Source organism: Symphodus melops, assembly GCF_947650265.1.
Source record: "Symphodus melops genome assembly, chromosome: 8".
In the NCBI taxonomy this organism is placed as follows: Eukaryota; Metazoa; Chordata; class Actinopteri; order Labriformes; family Labridae; genus Symphodus; species Symphodus melops.
The window spans coordinates 19,236,656-19,251,401 of NC_136698.1; the positions used below are offsets into that span (position 1 = coordinate 19,236,656).

Below are 14,746 nucleotides of genomic sequence, written 5' to 3' on the forward strand. Positions count from 1 at the left end.
ACGTGTTCTGTTTCATAAAGTTTAGAAAGTGGTGTGTTGTGAATATTCCTGTTTGAAACATTGTGCTTTGACTTTGTGTCCACACTGAGGAAAAATGATAATCGGCCTACTGCAAAATGTTCATTCGAACCCAGTCTCACAGTTTGCGTACAAATAACACAACATTGAATTTTCAACGTTGTGTTGTTTGTAAGCAGATTCGTTCACAAGCCTAAATATTGTGAACTGAGTCAACAGTTAATCAATACAACACACAACACCTTTGTTTGCCCCCCTTTAATATGAAAGCACCACATGTTCTAATGTGTACAAGAGTAAACATGTGACAGTTGTAGAGTGGATAGCGAGTGTCTGATGCTGAGCAACACAACGCGATATCTCAAATACATCATGAGTTTCCAGAGTTTGTTTGATCCTCACTTTAACTGGTTCTTTCCTCCTGTGACACAGTGACTGCAGCAGCTGATTCATCTCTTTTTCTTCTGTGCTCTGCAGGATCACTCTCCGTGTGAGGAAGCTGCTGCTCCTGATTCCAACAGATCCTGAAGTGCAGGATGCCCTCGACAACTTTGTTCCCAAAGAATCCAGCGTCTGGAGCCACCAGGTGAATCATTGATTCATCTACGATTCCTCCTTCATCCGTCTCTGTTAGTTTTTCAACTTTCTTTGTGTCTTGTGTCCTGCAGAAAACTCTGTTCACCCTCGGTCAGGGTTCGGGCTCTCGTTCCCCCTCTATGTCCTCCAAACAACAGCACCAGCCGAGTGCTGCTTCCATCTTGGAGTCCCTCTTCAGGTCTTCAGCCCCGGGCATGTCCACCTTCAGAGTGCTCTACAACCTGGAGGTACACGCACTCATTTAACAGCCAGCAGCATTTTCTAACATATAACACGCATCATAAACGCTGAGCTGACATGTTTTCTTCTCTGGCTCTCTGACAGGTGTTGAGCTCAAAGCTGATGCCCACTTCAGATGATGAGATGGCCAAAACTAGCAGCAAGTCCTTCTGTGAGAACTTCCTCAAAGCAGGAGGCCTCAGGTAACATCGAGTCCGATCACAGACCAGAGTTGTTTTTAGTTTATTTCTAACAGCTGTATTTCTGTGTCTCGGCAGCCTGGTGGTGAATGTGATGCAGAGAGACTCAATCCCGTCAGAGGTCGACTATGAGACCAGACAAGGAGTCTACTCAATCTGCCTTCAGCTGGCCAGGTGTGCATTCATCTCAGATATCCACACAACGGGCTGACAGTTAAGGCCACCTGCCACGTCACACTGAACACTCCGACGTTTGTCTTTGCAGGTTTCTTCTGGTCGGTCAGAGCATGCCGGCGGTGCTAGATGATGATGTCATCAGGGACGGAGAGGCGCTGTCGTCTCGTCCGTTTCGTAACGCCGGACGCTCCGGGCGTCAGCTGTCTCTCTGCGGGACGCCGGAGAAGTCTTCGTACAGACAGATGTCTCTGTCTGAGCGCTCGTCCATCCGAGTGGAGGAGATCATCCCCGCCGCTCGGGTCGCTATTCAGGTATTCAGGACCGACGACTTTTACTGTCAGCACCCAGACTGATCTTTAAAGTGAAGAAAAGCTTGATGATGTTTGCTGTGTTATGTTTGCTAGACCATGGAGGTGGGAGACTTCACCTCCACTGTGGCCTGTTTCATGCGGCTGACCTGGGCGGCAGCGGCTGGACGGTTGGATCTGGTCGGCAGCCCTCAGCCAATCAGGGAGACCCATGGCTCTCTTCTACCACAGGGAGTTCGCACCAGAGTCAGCAGCACAGGTGACACAGAATATATCATAGTAAAAGTATAATAATATACCGTAAATTCCGTACTATTGAGCGCACCTGGATATAAGCCGCACCGGCTAAAAATAAGTAAATAAATGTATTTGTACATATATAAGCCGCACTTGATTATAAGCCGCAGGTGTCCACGCTATAACAAGAGCTATTTACACAGACGTAGGCTACCGGTAACATCCGCAAATACTGTAGCGTCCGTACGGACGTTAAAGGACGACGAGAGCGTTCAAATAATAACTTTTAATAACCCGGTCGGCCGTGACCACGCCGTTTACAGCAGAGAGCAACACATAACTTGCCGTAACAATCCAACTCTCTCCCCCAGCGTTCTCTCATACAGCCACTCAACACGTTCTCGCTGGTGCATTCACTGACTCTCCACATAATCGGAATTATGAACACATTATCAACTACTGACTTTACAACATGAACCGTTACAATACGAAGCCTAGCCGACGGTGTCTGTAACACGGCTGATGAAAAAGATGACCGTAATATATTTCACAAGAAAAAGTCCATCCATTCACTGCCTCAGAATGACTTCATTACTCACTTCCTCAGTCTCTGTTGTCTCTGTCAGTGTCATCTTAACGTGCAGCAGCTCTATTTCCTTCTTTGACAGCCAGGTCGATCGCCTTTAACTTGAAAGCTGCATCATATACTCAACAAAAATATAAACGCAACACTTTTGTTTTTGCTCCCATTTGTCATGAGATGGACTCAAAGATCTAAAATTCATTCCAGATACACAATATTACCATTTCTCTCAAACATTGTTCATAAATCTGTCTAAATGTGTGATAGTGAGCACTTTTGCTTTGCTGAGACAATCCATCCCACCTCACAGGTGTGCCACATCAAGATGCTCATCAGACACCATGATTAGTGCATAGGTGTACCTTAGACTGTCCACAATAAAAGGCCACCCTGAAATGTGCAGTTTTGTCTCACAGCAAAATGCCACAGATGGCGCAAGCATTGAGGGAGCGTGCAATTGGCATGCTGACAGCAGGAATGTCAACCAGATCTGTTGCTCGGGCATTGAATGTTCATTTCTCCACCATAAGCCGTCTCCAAAGGCGTTTCAGAGAATATGGCAGTACATCCAACCGGCCTCACAACCGCAGACCACGTGTAACCACACCAGCCCAGGACCTCCACATCCAGCAGGTTCACCTCCAAGATCGTCTGAGACCAGCTACTCAGACAGCTGCTGAAACAATTGGTTTGCATAACCAAAGAATTTCTGCACAAACTGTCAGAAACCGTCTCAGGGAAGCTCAACTGCATGCTCGTCGTCCTCATCGGGGTCTTAACCTGACTCCAGATCGTCGCCGTAACAGACTTGAGTGGGCAAATGCTCACATTCGATGGCGTCTGGCACGTTGGAGAGGTGTTCTCTTCACGGATGAATCTCGGTTTACATTGTTCAGGGCAGATGGCAGACAGCGTGTGTGGCGTCGTGTGGGTGAGCGCTTTGCTGATGTCAATGTTGTGGATCGAGTGGCCCATGGTGGTGGTGGGGTTATGGTATGGGCAGGCATCTGTTATGGACGAAGAACACAGGTGCATTTTATTGATGGCATTTTGAATGCACAGAGATACCGTGATGAGATCCTGAGGCCCATTGTTGTGCCATACATCCATGAACATCACCTCATGTTTCAGCAAGATAATGCACGGCCCCATGTTGCAAGGATCTGTACACAATTCTTGGAAGCTGAAAATGTCCCAGTTCTTGCATGGCCAGCATACTCACCGGACATGTCACCCATTGAGCATGTTTGGGATGTGCTTGACCGGCGTATACGACAGCGCGTACCAGTTCCCACTAATATCCAGCAACTTCGCACAGCCATTGAAGAGGAGTGGACCAACATTCCACAGGCCACAATTGACAATCTGATAAACTCTATGCGAAGAAGATGTGTTGCACTGCATGAGGCAAATGGTGGTCACACCAGATACTGACTGGTTCTGAGTCCCCAGACCCTCAATAAAGCAAAAACTGCACATTTCAGGGTGGCCTTTTATTGTGGACAGTCTAAGGTACACCTATGCACTAATCATGGTGTCTGATGAGCATCTTGATGTGGCACACCTGTGAGGTGGGATGGATTGTCTCAGCAAAGCAAAAGTGCTCACTATCACACATTTAGACAGATTTATGAACAATGTTTGAGAGAAATGGTAATATTGTGTATCTGGAATGAATTTTAGATCTTTGAGTCCATCTCATGACAAATGGGAGCAAAAACAAAAGTGTTGCGTTTATATTTTTGTTGAGTGTATGTATTTCTCTGTGTGTTTTCCATCATGAGGGTGCGTGCATGAAGCGCAAAATGACTGATATTAAGATCCGACGTGACGAAGTCAAATGTTTTTGCGGCAGAAGCTCATTGTCCCCCATAAAAAATCCATGCATTAGCCGCACCGGAGTAGAAGCCGCAGTGCTCGAAGTGTGAGAAAAAAGTAGCGGCTTATAGTCCGGAATTTACGGTATATCAAAAACATTAACCATGCTTTAATCAAGAGGAGTTAACAGTGAGTCAGAAAGGATTCAAGTTATAAAAACATTGTGGGTGGTTGCAGAAAGGCAGCGTTGTGTTTCAGCTGGATGTTTCTAGTCACGATTCATGTCTTGATTCTTTTTTTTTTTTTTTTTTTTCTTTTCTCCAGCAGGGTTTTCTGATGCATCAGAACGAAACTTAAGGAAACGAAAACTAAAGCAAAACATGTTGTGCGTTTGTTTGCAGGAAGCAACTGCAGCTCCAGCAGTGAGGGCGATGCCACTCCCACAGCGCTGCATGCTGGGATATGCGTCCGGCAGCAGAGTGTCTCCATCAAAGACACCATCATCGCCCGCGAAGCTCTGTCGCTGCTGGTGACCTGCCTGCAGCTCCGCTGTCAGCAGCTGTGTAAGACTTTTAGCAGACACTCGTGCTCTCTGTTATTACGTCTGGACACACACACACACACACACACACACACACACACACACACACACAGACATTAATCCACCATGTTGTGGCGTAACACTGCAGTTTGTAGGTTGTGTGTCTGTTCTGCAGTGACAATAAATCCTCTTCCTGGTTTCTCTCTGCAGGTTCTTTTTACAACCTCCCCTCCGTCAACGATTTCATCATCGATGTTCTTCTGGGATCTCCAAGCGGAGAGGTAAACTACACCGTCCTCTTTTTTCAACAAGAGAAATCTTACATCCCAAACTCTGCAGTGTGTTCTTACAGTCGCCGTCTCTTTCAGATCCGCCGAGTGGCTTGCGATCAACTCTACACTCTGAGCCAGTCCGACACCTCAGCCTTCCCCGAAGTCCAGAAACCGAACCTGTTCCTGCTCTCGGTCGTTCTCACCGCTCAGCTGCCACTATGGAGTCCCACGTCCATCATGAGAGGAGTCAACCAAAGGTAACCAAAACAACACACACACACACACACACACACACACACACACACACACACACAAAAACAGACAACAGAGATCTGATGTTGATGATGCTTCTCTTCTCAGGCTGCTGTCCCAGTGCACTGAGTACTTCGACTTAAGATGTCAGCTTCTCGATGATCTCACCAGTAAGTCAAATCAGTTCTACATTCACTCACAGCTCATACCACCCTGTTTGGAAGAATCATGAAGATCAGCGTACCATGCGATCCTTCTCATTTTCTGCTTCCTCCAGCGTCCGAGATGGAGGTGGTCAAAGTTAGCGCAGCCACAATGCTGGAGGACGAGATCTCCTGGCTCGATAACTTCGAGCCCAGCTGGAGCTCAGAGATGGAGACGAGCGAGGCGGACAACGTCCTCCTGGCGGGACACCTCCGACTCATCAAGACACTGCTCTCGCTGTGTGGAAACGAGAAGGAACATCTGGGTAAGCAATCACAGGGACACTCACAGACATATTTTATTTTAATGTATGCTGTTTTTTTTTTTTATGCTGAGGACAACAATATGCAATAAATATTTTCTTCTTCAGGCCCGTCTCTGATCCAGCAGCTGTTGGACGATTTCCTGTTTCGAGCCTCTCGGATCATCATCAACAGTTCAAACCCGACACCCTCCCCGACCCCGAGCCATGACTTCCACCCAAAGTAGGCCATATGAATACGTATTCTTTCCACTTAGGTAGTTTCAGTTAGCAGTCTTATTCACATTAAGATGCTACTAAAGCAACATAGAGGCACAAAAACAACTGCACACAGAGAAGAGTCAGGGAGGGAGAATAAATAATGCAGGTGACCTGGACAAACAGCCTGCATGATTTTTAACAGCGTTAGTAAGCTTAGATTTAGAATAGCTTGAAGATGCTGCAATAAAGAAAACCTCCTGTCCTGTTATTGCAAATGAAAATATAAGAAATACCTCATGCAACCTGCTTACGGAATTAAGAAAGATTTTCTGTTTCTTTATTCAGAAGTTTGTAAATGACTGTGTTGAGTTTGGTTCTTTTGTGAATTAAAAACTTCACATTTGGATGCATATTTGACTCTTTTAGCATTTTAGTCATACAGATGCATTGTTTAAAGATTCTCCATGAAAACTTGATTTAAAATAAGACCTTCTGTAGCAGGTCTTTAAGGGTTAAGATTTTTCTGTCATGTGTTGTCGTTTAGTTTTTGACTTTCTATTTTCAGGCAAACCTCATTGTTAATCTGTGTTGTGTGTGTGTGTGTGTGTGTGTGTGTGTGTGTGCGTGTGTGTGTCCTCCAGGTGCAGCACAGCCAGCAGCCGTCTGGCAGCCTATGAGGTTCTGGTGATGCTGGCCGACAGTTCGCTGTCAAACCTGCGACTGATCATTAGAGAGCTCATGTCCATGCACCACCAGTCTGACCCCTCCCTCTGCAAAGAGTTTGATGTAAGAAAGTGTTATTTATGCATCAACAAATGGTTGTAATAGTGGAGAGGCTGTACTATAACCCTCTGTGCCTCCCTCAGTATCTCCCTCCTGTAGAGAGCCGATCTGTCTCTGGGTTCGTCGGTTTGAAGAATGGTGGAGCCACGTGCTACATGAACGCTGTGTTCCAGCAGCTCTACATGCAGCCAGGACTACCAGAGGTACATCTCTTGTGTCTTGCTGTTACCTTCTGCAGCCACAGCGTGGAGTCTAAGCGCTGGTCTTATTTTGTGTGTGTTTGTGTGTGTGTTTGAAGGCTTTTCTGTCCATCGAGGACGACACAGATCAGCCTGAGGAGAGCGTCTTCTACCAGGTGCAGTCTCTGTTTGGTCACCTGATGGAGAGCAAACTGCAGTACTACATCCCCGAGAACTTCTGGAAGGTAAAACACACATTCACACAAGTTTTCATTCTCTAAAGATCTTCATATTCCCTGAGCAGATTCTTGTGCTTTTCTTAAATATAAAAAATAAAGCTTTACAGAGAGGTTTTTTATTAGTGTTCAAGAAGAAAGGATGTTCTTGTCTGGAATGCAGACGAGCTGGACGGGAACTAGTAAAACTAAATATTATCTGATATTCACCAGATGGAGCTTAAGCCCCGTTTCCACCAAGCGGTTCATATTTTGTGGCTTTTCCATAGACTAAAGCCGGGAAAGATCCCCAAATTAATCCCCCAAGTTTGTCCTGATTTCTGATGGACAACAAAATATAAAACATTTTAAATTTGATATGATCTGAATTCAGAGGAATGAACAGATAATGAAATATTCACTGGTTCTACTGCTACGTCTGATTTCCTGTTCTGCTTTAATGTTGAACCGAAGAGAAATAGACCAGAGGAGTTTTTGTTTTGTTTTGTTTTGTTTTTTTTGATCAAGCTGAAAGCTGCTTTTAGGTAGCCAATGCAGAAGTTCAAAAGCTTGCAGTTCCTAGAGTGTCCATGTGAGGCTGGATGCAGAAGCCCCATAAGTCTATAATGCCCTTTTTTTTTTTTTTTCTTTACAGTTGAAATAAAAAAACAATCCATTCCAGTTTAAAAAAAAAAAAAAAAAAAGCACGTCTTTATCCGAGCACATTTTATGGAAGGATCCTTTTATGGAAGTGTGGCGACTGCCATCAACAGGCTTTGAAAGCCAGTAACCAATTGTTGATGTCACTCAGGCTTTGTCCTCTATGAACAGTCTATGGGCATGACAATGAACCCCAAAGTACTTCTGCTGCTGCGTCAGCTGTGTATGAGTGTAATTTGTACTCAAGGAGACTTTACAAAGCGGCCTGTGGTGCGAAAAGCAGAGTTATAAAAGCTTAAGTCCACTGACTGAGGACATAAGGTGTAACGTGATCAGCCGCGTTTAAGACTCTAGACTTCAGGTGCGTTTAAACTTCAGAGAAAGACAGAATAATCTTGTTTATAAAGCCGGATATAGTCGCCTGTCTTTATCCTGCTGTAATCATTATGCACTACTTGCATGCTTGAATTTCCCTTGGGATCAATAAAGTATCTATCTATCTATCTATCTACTTTATTAATTATGAAACCATTTCTCACACATACATCTGTTTCAGATCTTTAAGATGTGGAACAAAGAGCTGTATGTGAGAGAGCAGCAGGATGCCTATGAGTTCTTCACCAGCCTGGTGGATCAGCTAGACGAACACCTGAAGGTAAAACTCAAACAAAAAAAACTCAAACATCAACTCAGTGTTTATAATATCTTGAAGGTTCTGATGACGAGACGATGTGTTTTTTTAACAGAAAATGGGTCGAGAGCAGATCTTCAAAAACACATTTCAGGGAATCTTCTCCGACCAGAAGATTTGTAAAGACTGTCCTCACCGGTGAGCAGAAACAAATGTGAAGACTTTGAGTTTCTGTCAAGCTTCTTCATTCACAGTGTCTGACCTTTAACCTTCTCTGCCCGCCAGGTACGAGCGAGAGGAAACCTTCATGGCTCTGAACCTGGGGGTGACATCCTGTCAGAGTTTAGAGATCTCTCTGGACCAGTTTGTGAGAGGAGAGGTGTTGGAGGGCAGCAACGCGTACTACTGTGAGAAATGCAAAGAGAAGGTCTGTAAGGTCGTCAAAATGACCTTCAGCCCTGTGTCATGTAGGTTTGCTAACAGCATGTTGTCTTTCACAGAGAACCACAGTGAAGAGGACGTGCATTAAATCTCTGCCCAGCGTTCTCTGCATTCACCTCATGCGCTTCGGCTTTGACTGGGAGAGCGGACGATCCATCAAGTACGACGAACAGATTCGGGTACGAAGAGCTTTCAATCCGGTCACATCCCAAATTTGCACCCACTGATATTCTCTTTTCAATTCTAATCTTCCCGCGTTTTTTTTTACTGTTTACTTGGCGCACAGTTCCCGTGGGTGCTGAACATGGAGCCGTACACCGTGTCGGGGATGGCTCGTCAGGACTGCAGCGGGGAGGGCGGCGAGGGGCGAGGCGATGGCACCTCAGGGGGATCACCCAGGAAGAAAGTCACCATTTCGGAGAACTACGAACTGGTGGGAGTTGTAGTCCACAGCGGTCAGGCTCATGCCGGACACTATTACTCCTTCATCAAAGACAGACGGTAAGAGACGCAGAAGTTTAAAACTTCTAGGAAACATTTATAATTTCTTGATTTTTTTTTTTTTTTTTTTTTTTTTTATCTAGTTTTTTTTTTTTTTTTCTGTTAGAATCACATAATGAGAGGGATTAGTGGAGCACAGTAATCCACCGCTTTAGTGTTCTCTGCAGATTTGAGAGGACCTCCTTGGGGCACATGAATGCAGCGTCAACTTTGAGTGGGCTGTCCCAGTTTAGTTTGTAAGCACCCCCGGATGTCTGGCTCTGTGACACTGGAGCGCTCACTGAGGAGGAGGAGGAGGAGGAGACGTATAAAGATTGCAAGAGCTAATATTTAGCACTCTCAACTCCCTCACTTGCTTCTTTTTATCCTCGCTCAACACAAAAAAAAACAAAAAAGTTCAAACAAATCAGGACGCTGTTCCTCGCTTGGAGATGTTCCGAGGATGCTGCGAAATCACTTATTCAAATTCAGATCAGCTTTTTTTTGGTTTGAAAGTGTCAGTGACAGTATCAACAAAGCATTAAGAGTCGCTTGCAGGCAGATTTACTCCCAAGATGATCTTTTTGTCGACGAGGGTTTGGATGCAAATTGAATCGAAAATGTTGTGTTTTACTTAAACCTGCAAAATGTGTGTGTATGAAGATGCTCTCGGATTGGTCTGAAATTTCTCGTGTGAATAACGATGGTTTAGTGGAGCAGCTGAAGGTGCACATCGATCCCTCTGAAGCGTGACGCGCTCATCAACTGAAATAGATTTAAAGAATCAGTCAGGTGTGCCTGATGAATAGAGAGGACCCACAGTGGCTGCTTCATCGATTCACATTCAAACTGCTGACAAACCACACCACGGTTTAAAAAGAGCAGACCAAGATTCACCTCTTTAATCTGACCTGTATGGTTCTTGATCTGCACCATTGCAAACTGCACTAACATTGCAAACAGACTGGAGTTGATTTAAGCTGTACCACACAGATGAGGTGTGAAAACACTGTCATACAGGACACGACCCAAGACTGAGTGTCTCACACTTTTTATTTTGTTGTTGCCAGTTATGATATTAACATGAATCATATTGAAGTGAAAAGATGTTGGCTTCATAAACTTTACTGTAGACATACAGGTGAAAATATCGACCTGTTAACCAACCTGTCCTGTACTGTGTTAACCGTTTAGCAATGCTACACTGTAAGCCATCAACAAGAGTTCAGACGTAACATGCATGCTTCATCGTTAGCAATCTTTGTAGTTAATATTGTGGATTCATTGTTACTTCATTTTAATTCATTTCCTCTTCCTTCTTTTTTTTTTTTTTTGCACTCGCTCTCTTGGTTTCTGTCCCACCTCTCAGTGGCAGCGCTCGCGGACGCTGGTACAAGTTCAACGACAACGTGGTCGAGGAGTTTGACATGAACGATGAGTCTCTGGAGTACGAGTGCTTCGGTGGAGAGTACCGACCCAAAGTTTACGATCAGTGTAAGTAACTCCACAACTCTGACTTCTGTAACATTTATCTATTAACTTCTGAATCCTACTGCACACATTTCATACGGGGGACTTCATGATACGACAACGAGCATGATTTTAAAAGTAGCATTCTCTCCGTGCTCTCTTCCCACACCCCTCCCCTCGGGGCTCGCTCAAAAGCCCCGCCCCTCACTTACATGCACAAGCACCATTGGTCCTGAAGCGGATTTCAGCTCATGCTTTGAGCATGGGCTCATGCGTGCAAGGGGTAGAGAACGACCAGGGAGACAGTAAGGCTGTGATTGGTTCATGAAACATGCATCGAGTGCAGACATTGGTCAACATTTTAACGTGTTTACAGCTAGTACAGATGACAGATCTTTTTCATTTCTTTTTCAGAGCACATGACTTATTAATTGCCGTCAGGACCTGAAGACAAATTCAACCAGAATCTGTGTATCAGGAGAGAATTAGCTAACCTGCCTTTAACATGACTCACATTATGTCAGTTAGTGTTTGGTACCATCTACAGATGGACAGACAATAAAGTACTCACACCAGCTCCAAGAGAGTAGAGTTTATGCAAGGCCCGTTTATTTATGTAGCACTGTTCAGACACAAGGCAATTCAGTGTTTTACAGACATAAAAACATTAAAACAGAGCTTAAGGAAAGAGTGCAACAGAAATTAAGAAAACAGTGCAAAAGAAAGACATCAGAAGACAGATGAATGTAAAAGTACTCGCTAAGGTGACAACTTTTAAAAACTATTAATTTGTTGGTGTAAGGCAGAAAGTATATTTCTAAATCAAATTTAGCTGCCGGGAGGTTTGGAATGCATAAGTAACGTGTGTGTGTGTGTGTGTGTGTGTGTGTGTGTGTGTGTGTGTGTGTGTGTGTGTGTGTGTGTGTGTGTGTGTGTGTGTGTGTGTGTGTGTGTGTGTGTGTGTGTGTGTGTGTGTGTGTGTGTGTGTGTGTGTGTGTGTGTGTGTGTGTGTGTGTGTGTGTGTGTGTGTGTGTGTGTGTGTGTGTGTGTGTGTGTGTGTGTGTGTGTGTGTGTGTGTGCGCAGCCAACCCATACCCTGACATGCGCCGGAGGTACTGGAACGCCTATATGTTGTTCTATCAGAAGATCAGCGACCTGAACTCGCCTGTCCTCCCAAAGAAGAGCAGAGTGAGCATCATGAGACAAGAGGCCGAGGACCTGACGCTGTGAGTCAAGCTGCTTCTCCATTCGTTAAAAAAAAAAAAGCGTGTTTTGAGGCTGTGAAAATGTTTCAAACGATACAATCTGTGATTTTAGAGATCAATACGACATGTCATTCATATTTCTCAGGAACATCTAAAAATCCTTAGCAGCACATCTTTTCTCATCCAGCCTCCGTCTCTGTGTTCCAGGTCTGCTCCTTCCTCTCCTGATGTCTCCCCGCAGTCCTCTCCTCGCCCCCCCAGGGCCAACAACGACCGCCTCACCCTCCTCACCCGCCTGGTGCGTAAGGGAGAGAAGAAAGGTCTGTTCGTGGAGAAGATGCCCGCCAGCATCTATCAGGTAGAGAAGCACCGTACCTCCTGCTCTCTTAGTGACAGAAGGAGACGAAGGCTCATCTGACCTGTCTGTGTTTCTTTAGATGGTGAGAGACGAGAATCTCAAGTTCATGAGGAACAGAGACGTCTACAACAGCGACTACTTCAACTTCACCCTCTCACTGGCCTCCGTCAACGCCGTACGTCCTCCTGCTGTTCGAGTGTCTGACTGGATCATTAATCAACACTATTACTTTATTCTAAAATCTACAAAGAACATGACTGAGTACTGACACGTAAAATGAGGATTTTAATCAAGAATACTTCTCTCTACATGTGTCTCTTACTTAATTCTAAGTTTAGTACTCGATTTCTATTAATGACATCTTATTGTTAGTCAAACCTCGGATCAAAGAGGAACTATGCAGTTTGCGTCCCGGCCGTGGAACACTGGACCAGCTCTACACTCTCCATCGGGTGCTCCAGGGTTCATGGAAGGTCGCCCAACCAGTCCACATGTGCTTTGTGGATCTGGAGAAGGCGTTCGACATTGTCCCCTGCAGCATCCTGTGGGGGGTTCTCCGAGAGTAAGGGGTTCGGGGCCCTTTACTAAGGGCGATGAGGTCCCTGTATGTCCAGAGCAGGAGCCTGGTTCGCATTGCCGGCAATAAGTCGGACATGTTCCCGGTGTGCGTTGGCCTCCGGCAGGGCTGCCCTTCATCACCGGTTCTGTTCATTACTTTTATGGACAGAATTTCTAGGTGCAGCCAGGGGCCGGAGGGGGTCCAGTTTGGGGACTGCGTTCTCTGCTTTTTGCGGATGATGTGGCCCTGTTGCCGCCTTGGAAACCTGGACCTCCTGCACACACTGGGGCGGGTCGCTGCCGAGTGTGAGGCGGCTGACAATGATGCATAGAAATGTGTAGTGCCGACAGTAAATGCTGCACACACACTTTAACTAACAGTGATCAGTTTCATCTTCTTTTGTGCGTGTGTGTGTGTTGCTGCTGTAACACTGTAAATTTCTCCGCTCGTGAGATGAATAAAGCATTATCTTATCTTATCTGTGTTCGTTACAGACAAAGCTGAAGCATCCCGACTACCAGCCGATGGCCAAAGAGAGTCTGCAGCTGGCCGTTCACTTCCTGTTTCACACCTACCTGCACACCAAAAAGAAACTCCGGTACATACAGTACACGCAGTCACAGCATGACACCTGTCAATCATGTATTTCAAGCATCACAGTGTCTCACCTGTAGCCACTTGTCTGTCCTGTAGGGTGGACACAGAGGAGTGGATGGCCACAGTGGAGGTGTTGTTGACAAAGAGTAGTGAGGCGTGTCAGTGGATGGTTCAGTACCTGGTCGGATCCGAGGGACGAGAGATCACCAGGTCAGTGATGAAAATACACACCCGAGGTGAGGCTGTACCACAAAGCCAGATTACAAGGTCTTCCTGATCTATTGAGTAAGAGTGAGAATCAACCTGGCTCGATCACCACGGTAACTGACTTGACTCTCAAGTTCAGCATTGTGGCTAAAAAATGTCTCTCAAGTTTCTGGCATGTTCCTCAGACGCGTCTTCTTCTCACTTGATCTGAATGTGATATTTTGATTATGGAGCCAACTCAGAGAGAAAAGCTCCGGTCGTAGCTGGAAAGACTTCTGAGAAACTCAACCTGCCGGAGTATTCTTGGTACATGCTGAAGGGAGCGGATCATTATGCATTACCACAGACTTATCACGTTAAAGTGAAACACAGCTGGTCGAACAATCAGCAGATGTAACTTTTGTTTCCTTGTTTTCGTTGTTGCTTCTTTTTTGTCAAACGACATGTTTGACAAATAATCCACATCTTTATCCTACTGCTCCATCACATAAACGCCTCTGTGACTGCTGCCCTCTGAAATCTCTACTAAAGAATCAGCAGCAGTTTTCTGTTTCATTCGTGAGTATTTTTAGGAGCAAACGTGAGTAAAATCATCTCACGGTGGAGCCTTGATGTGTACACTGTTTGTAGCCTGAGTTGAGTCACTGCAGCACTGCTGTCGATGTCCTTGTGATATGTGAGACTGCAGACTTGGCAGCTCACAACACTGCTCTCTTATTCTAATCGATGCACACTGAACCCTCTGACCGGGTCAAGGGATTCCAGCCAATACTAAATCTCCACTTGCTCTGACTCAGCTCTGGTGCAAAGTCTTGAAAGTTTGGAAAACTTCTCATCGTAACAGATAGTTGAATCTTTTAATACATTAATATTTGATCATCACAATCTATCTAACAATATTAACGAATAAAATCCAGAGATTCCGTATTTTAAAAAGAAGTCATCGTGTTGGTACTTCTACACCGATCTTTGGCTTTAATGACAACACGCTAAATCAAAGAATCTATAAGTGAGTATCTTCTGAGAGGAGCCAAGCAAAGAGCGTGTTGGTTAGTTGTATAATTTCATATCC

General features: G+C 45.1%; 1 protein-coding gene across 4 annotated transcripts in view; it reads left to right on the top strand.

Annotated features, from left to right (window-relative positions):
• usp24 (ubiquitin specific peptidase 24) overlaps positions 1 to 14,746 on the top strand; it is a 50,138-nt gene that overhangs the window by 27,671 nt on the left and 7,721 nt on the right. For all 4 annotated transcript variants that reach the window (XM_079350246.1, XM_079350247.1, XM_079350248.1 and 1 more), the window contains 26 exons: positions 496 to 604; positions 687 to 842; positions 940 to 1,037; positions 1,113 to 1,208; positions 1,300 to 1,522; positions 1,616 to 1,778; positions 4,559 to 4,720; positions 4,909 to 4,979; positions 5,067 to 5,227; positions 5,331 to 5,392; positions 5,500 to 5,691; positions 5,797 to 5,911; positions 6,531 to 6,675; positions 6,756 to 6,875; positions 6,971 to 7,096; positions 8,283 to 8,381; positions 8,473 to 8,555; positions 8,643 to 8,784; positions 8,858 to 8,977; positions 9,085 to 9,299; positions 10,648 to 10,772; positions 11,833 to 11,974; positions 12,161 to 12,311; positions 12,391 to 12,486; positions 13,365 to 13,468; positions 13,564 to 13,677. In XM_079350246.1, coding sequence (XP_079206372.1) covers positions 496 to 604; positions 687 to 842; positions 940 to 1,037; positions 1,113 to 1,208; positions 1,300 to 1,522; positions 1,616 to 1,778; positions 4,559 to 4,720; positions 4,909 to 4,979; positions 5,067 to 5,227; positions 5,331 to 5,392; positions 5,500 to 5,691; positions 5,797 to 5,911; positions 6,531 to 6,675; positions 6,756 to 6,875; positions 6,971 to 7,096; positions 8,283 to 8,381; positions 8,473 to 8,555; positions 8,643 to 8,784; positions 8,858 to 8,977; positions 9,085 to 9,299; positions 10,648 to 10,772; positions 11,833 to 11,974; positions 12,161 to 12,311; positions 12,391 to 12,486; positions 13,365 to 13,468; positions 13,564 to 13,677 — 3,390 coding nt within the window. The remainder of the gene's footprint in view (positions 1 to 495; positions 605 to 686; positions 843 to 939; positions 1,038 to 1,112; positions 1,209 to 1,299; positions 1,523 to 1,615; positions 1,779 to 4,558; positions 4,721 to 4,908; positions 4,980 to 5,066; positions 5,228 to 5,330; positions 5,393 to 5,499; positions 5,692 to 5,796; positions 5,912 to 6,530; positions 6,676 to 6,755; positions 6,876 to 6,970; positions 7,097 to 8,282; positions 8,382 to 8,472; positions 8,556 to 8,642; positions 8,785 to 8,857; positions 8,978 to 9,084; positions 9,300 to 10,647; positions 10,773 to 11,832; positions 11,975 to 12,160; positions 12,312 to 12,390; positions 12,487 to 13,364; positions 13,469 to 13,563; positions 13,678 to 14,746) is intronic.